This window comes from Centroberyx affinis, unplaced genomic scaffold (genome assembly GCF_046629955.1).
Source record: "Centroberyx affinis isolate AG114_WGS23_722 - 3 ecotype Tasmania unplaced genomic scaffold, CSIRO-AGI_Caff_v1 ptg001385l_1, whole genome shotgun sequence".
Classification (NCBI taxonomy): domain Eukaryota; kingdom Metazoa; phylum Chordata; class Actinopteri; order Beryciformes; family Berycidae; genus Centroberyx; species Centroberyx affinis.
In genome coordinates, this window is record NW_027279868.1 from 16489 (window position 1) to 21760 (window position 5272).

At 45.5% G+C, this 5272-nt stretch overlaps 1 protein-coding gene across 1 annotated transcript; it reads right to left on the reverse strand.

Annotated features, from left to right (window-relative positions):
* Nucleotides 1-1954: 1954 nt before the first annotated feature.
* LOC139649633 (zinc finger protein 436-like) lies at nt 1955-4505 on the reverse strand. The gene is made up of 2 exons (XM_071526103.1): nt 4016-4505; nt 1955-3791 (listed from the first exon to the last, which is right to left on the reverse strand). The coding sequence occupies exons 1-2, from the start codon at nt 4503-4505 to the stop codon at nt 2407-2409; spliced, it is 1875 nt and encodes a 624-aa protein (XP_071382204.1). The 3' UTR covers nt 1955-2406.
* Between the last annotated feature and the right edge of the window lie 767 nt (nt 4506-5272).

A 5272-nucleotide genomic window follows, 5' to 3' on the forward strand; every position in this document is an offset into this window, starting at 1 on the left:
ATCAGAAACACTGCATGCTTTAAAAAAAATCTGTATTAGATGAGTAATGAATTATCTAAAGAGAAAAAAACAGCTAAAAAAACTCCCTATTGGAGCAGGAGGAGTATTAGCAAAAAATTAGCTGTGTGGTGCCTTACCTTCATTGTTTTCCACTGCCCCGCCCTCTGGTGTCTCCTCATGGTGTCCATTTAAGCCCGGCTCACTCTCTTCCTTAGCAAATGCCTCCAGGCCTTCAAATTCCCAACTCCCAAACTTTGTTACATGGCAGATTTCATGCAACTCCGGGTCTTCTGGTTCCCCTTTGATTTGTTTAGAGTTGACACTATTTCTGTTTATGTTCTCCTGATTATTGTCCAACTCTTTTCTCCTTTGTACAGTGCACTTTTTAGGGCGTCCACGTCCCCTTTTTGCAGATTTGACAATCTTGTTGTCTAGGTGGAGCTCCCCCCCAGTTTGTAAACAATTATTTTTGGGGCGCCCAGGTCCCTTTTTGGTAGATTTCATTACCTTGTTTGTCAGGGGGCATCCCTCCTCAGTTTGTAGTGTTTTCTTTTTAGGGCGCCCTGGTCCCTCTTTGGTAGCTTTAACTGAGGGATAGTCTATCTCAGTGTGTAGAGTCTGCTTTCTGGGCCAACTGGGTCCCTTGGTAGGACTAATGATTTTGTTTACCAAAGAGAACTCTTCCGCTGCTGGGCCTGAGGTCTTTTTAGGGCGTCCCGGTCCCCTTTTAACTAACTGAATCTGCCCGTTACAGACCAGGGGATTTTTCTCCTCAGCCTGTACAATCTTTTTAGGACGCCCACGGCCCCTCTTGGCAGACTGGATCATCTTACTTGGCTGGCGCCTTCCTTCTCCAGTTAAAAGGAAATGTTCTGTAGACAAAGCTGTCAGAAGTCAGTGAAAGATTGCCAAAAGCACTTGCTACTATGCCAACAGGTCAGCAAGGTAATGCAGTTATTTGCAACTATTTGACTTGTGTGCTAGCTAACTTCTATCATACACAACCTATTAGATTCACAGCTTAGATGGCAGTTTACCCATAAGCACGAATGCATGTTATCAGTCTTAATGTAATTGAACATGTTAGTCATGTTGTCATGACATAGCGTTAGTTTGACTAAAGTTTTCTGCATCCAAACACACTTAGCGTTGCTATTAGCTGCGTTAGCTGTAGCTTGTGTTTGCAGTGCCTGGGCAGCAGTGTTAGCTCACTAACACACTTGGGTCGAGATAACAGCTAGTGTGAGCCAGCCTGTTTTTGTCTGTCTGCCAGGCTACGTGCGAGTGTCTATCTTAAACAAACCGATTCATATTCGGGAAAAAATGCCTCTCTTAAGTGATGAATCATGCATTGCTTACCAGGCTTTACGGCTGCAAACAACAACCCTGCAAGATGAATGAATCTCCAGCGATTTTCCACGTGTTCTGCCCGCTCAAATGAGAAGGTCGGCACACGTTTTGTTTCTCCGGCTGCCCCCCCGTGGGCGGAGCTTCTACGTTTGGGACAATGCTGTTAAAACGATAATCCGCCCGCCGGGACACCCCGCGACCTACATCTACGATCAATTATCTGAAGTGTAAGCAAACAGAGCAGTATACATTCATAACTTCAGTAACACATGAATAGGATGTTTAGATAGTGCTACCGAATAACACACCATCTGTCACCTGGGTTGTTTTGACAAAAAAGAGCTGTCAATCACATCTTTCCTAGGTGTCTTGTTATTTTTAGACATGCCAGTTAATGTGTTAATTAGAGATTAGCTGCTGATGAAATTACCATCTCCATTATGGGCCTTAACACTTCTAACACACCAATGCAATGCCTGCATTTTCCTTTATGGCAGAGATGTACTAAAAAGCAATAATTCAAAAACAAAATACCATGGTTACAATAATCAGACTTCTCCTGGTGACTTAACACACAGTAACATCACACGTTATGTTGTGGTCATGCATTACTTAAATAATTTATTACATTTCTGCAAATAATACAGCAGTCTATGCAGGGGTGAAACCATCCCAGCATGTCCAGTGGACTTCCATCTCCATTATCGTCTCCTTACGCCCCCATTAAAATTGCGTATTGCAAGAACAATTCAGAACTATCCTGTGACAAATTAATACTAGTCATGGGCTAGTACATTAAAAAAGTTCCATGCATAAATAAACATAATTCATACAGTATATTCAACTTACTTTTCAAAATAAATTAAAACAGTTTGAGTCAAGAGAGTTGCAGCCAATTCATATAAATAATTCAGTATTTACAGCTATGAGTTTTGTTGATTTATACACATTCATTCATCAAACGGTTTAAAATATGACAAGGGCAAAGGCTATCATCTACTGTCTACAGCTCCCTTAAGCACCGACCTAGCTTGTTTACACTCCTCCCAAAAAGACTCAGCGACATTTGGCCACGTGACCAGAAAGGTGGTGGGAGCGAGCGAACCTGCGCAGACATTTGGGGCAGGAGTACGGCTTCTCCCCCGTGTGGGTTAGCATGTGGGTCTTTAAATGTCCTGACAAACGAAAGCTTTTTCCGCATTCTTGACACGTGTAGGGACGCAGGTTAGTGTGACTCCTCATGTGCTTGCCCAGATCTCCGGAGGAAGTGTAACGGCGATGGCAGTCCGGGCATTCGAAGGGTTTTTCTCCCGAGTGTATCCTCTTATGCTTCACCAGGTCACCAGACTGAGTGAAGCTCTTGTCGCATTCAGTGCATTTGTAGGGCCTCTCGCCGGTGTGGGTGCGCTGGTGGTTCCTCAGATGTGCGAGGCGAATGAACCTATTGCCGCACACCGTGCAGTGGTACGGCCTTTCCCCCGTGTGTGTCCGCAAGTGTATTTTCAAAGCCCCGAGATCTCCGATTTTCAGTCCGCAGTCCCCGCACTGGTGGGCTTTCTCATTGGTGTGGAGCTTAGTGTGAACCCGCAGGTTTCTCCTGGTGTTAAAGTTCTTCCCGCACACGTTGCAGTGAAAGGGTTTCTCGCTGGAGTGAGACCTCAGGTGGAGATCCAGACTCGACTTGAATCCAAACTCCTTTCCACATTCAGAGCATGAGTATTCCTTCTTGCCCGAGTGAGTGGTTAAGTGACATTTGAGGTGGTGCGACCGTAAAAAGGCCTTGCCGCAGACCTGGCATTTGTACGGCTTTTCCCCCGTGTGAATCTTCATGTGTTGGCGCCACCCGCTGCGCTCCGAGAACCTCCTGCCACATTCCTTGCAGACGAAGGGCCTATCTCCTGTGTGGATCCGCATGTGATCCTCCAAGCTTTGAGGTGTGCGTACCTTCTTGCCACACTCTGAACATTGCACAGAAGTGTCCAGACAGACTGGCGTATCGTGAGGTTTTGAGTCCTCAGGCTCGTGACACACGTGCGGCCCTTGACCCCAGGTGGTTTGGAAGCTCTTCCCACAGTCGGCGCAACTGAGATGTCCACCTTTCGTAACCACAGACATGCTGTGCCAACGCTGGCAGTGATTCTTCAAGTTCTTCAGGTACTGGAAACTGCGGGCGCAGGTTGGGCAGGGGTGGAGTCTCCGGGGCGGGGCAGAAGGATGGGCTTCACGCACATGGACCCGAAGGTGGACTTTAGAGTTAAAGGTGCTACTGCAGACGGTGCAGGCGTGTTTGGAGATGAGGTTGAGTTTGCGGCTCGAGAGGCATTTTTTCAGTGTGGCGAGATACTGTTTCTGGTGGACCCACTTGACGTGCTTCTCCAAGAAATCCCAGTTGGTGAAGGAGACGGTGCAGTGCGGACAGGGGAAGAACTCAGATGAAGACTCTAAGTAGGTCAGGGACCCGGAGGAGGACACAGAAAGAAGAGAGAGCATTAGAAATAGAAAGAGATTATGAATGATTTTTGGACCTACATGTTATACATAAAATATAATTTGGTACCTAGGATGGAAAAGGAAATAATAAACAGAATCGGAATTGACAAAATCTAAACCATACCCAGTGTGTTTTTGACTTTGTTTAGACTGGTGTGTGAACTACTGCACCTACCTTTACAGCCCTGTTCTCCTTCTTCACCTCCTTCTTCAGTGCCTTCTTGGAGGTTGTCTGCGTCCTCCCCCTCCTCCTGGACCTCTTCACTGCCGCTCTCCTCCTTAACACACGATGACTCGGATTCCTTCTTGACCGCCGCCTTACTGAATTCATATTCTGGTTCATGGTCAGACTCCGGCTCATCCTTAATGTTTATATTTCCTGGTTCAAGGTTAACCTCTGACTTGGATGTGTCAGTTCCAGTGTTAGTGTCTAAAAAGCTTGATGTGCCACCATTGTGTTCCTCACTGATGGCATGTGAATCTGGTTCCTCTTTGATTTGGATGTTAGGATCAACTCCATTAGTGTGAGATTCATTGGCGACTTCCTCTTCTTTACCATCCAGCTGTAATTCAGATTCAGTCTTAATTATGATCAGGTCACCGCGTTTTTTAACTCCCTTTGCTTTGCTGAGCAAAGATTTCTTTTTAACAGACTTGATCTTCATGTTGCCACCATTAGGCTTTCTTCTCTTCTGTATGCTGTAGACCAAAGGGACACACTGGTGAGATGGGTACGAAGTTTGAAGCTACACAGTGCAAATTCAGCAAGAAACCAAAACAAGCATTAATGATATCGGTGTTGGTGATCTTGCTCACAGCTAGCAACATAGCTAAACACAAAAGTGGCTAGCTAGCTGTACGTTACTAACGCTAGTATTCGCATATTGGCAGCAATGCTGTCACCGTGGATCCTTTGCTGCAGCTTTCTTACATGCAGCTGTCACTGTCACTCATTCAGTTTTTATCGGTAAAGAAGACAGGACCTACCTTTGTGAGTGAAGCGCCTTTTGACTGGATCTAGATGCTAGGCGGCTAGCTACATAGCTTGCATGGGCTAAGATAACACCGGAAGAGCAATGCAGTTCCCGTGGCCAACCAGCTGAGCTGATTAGTAATCAGGTTACGACCCAAAGCATCAGAAATATACTGATGGTCATGACCCGGACAACGAATCCACCTTCAGTCCAACAAGGTTTATCACACCTTGGTACAAAATTATGATATTAAATTGTGCGTTTTTAAGAAATACACACTGACCAGGCAATAACACCTGAGATAGCTGTCTGACTTGCTATACAGCACTCTTCTAATACCTGGATTCAATAATAGTGTTGGAAGCAGCAAAGTAATGGTCATGCAGTGTATAAATGCATTCACATGATTACTGCACATGATTTATTCCTCTGGAAGATATCAAGAAATGCCATGTTCC

Bases quoted from the DNA above. Each gene is read 5' to 3' on its own strand.
- LOC139649633 (XM_071526103.1), bottom strand. From the start codon at position 4,505: ATGAAGATCAAGTCTGTTAAAAAGAAATCTTTGCTCAGCAAAGCAAAG. The intron at 3,792-4,015 runs GTAGGTGCAGTA...TGACCTACTTAG, and splicing joins AGGAGAACAGGGCTGTAAAG to AGTCTTCATCTGAGTTCTTC.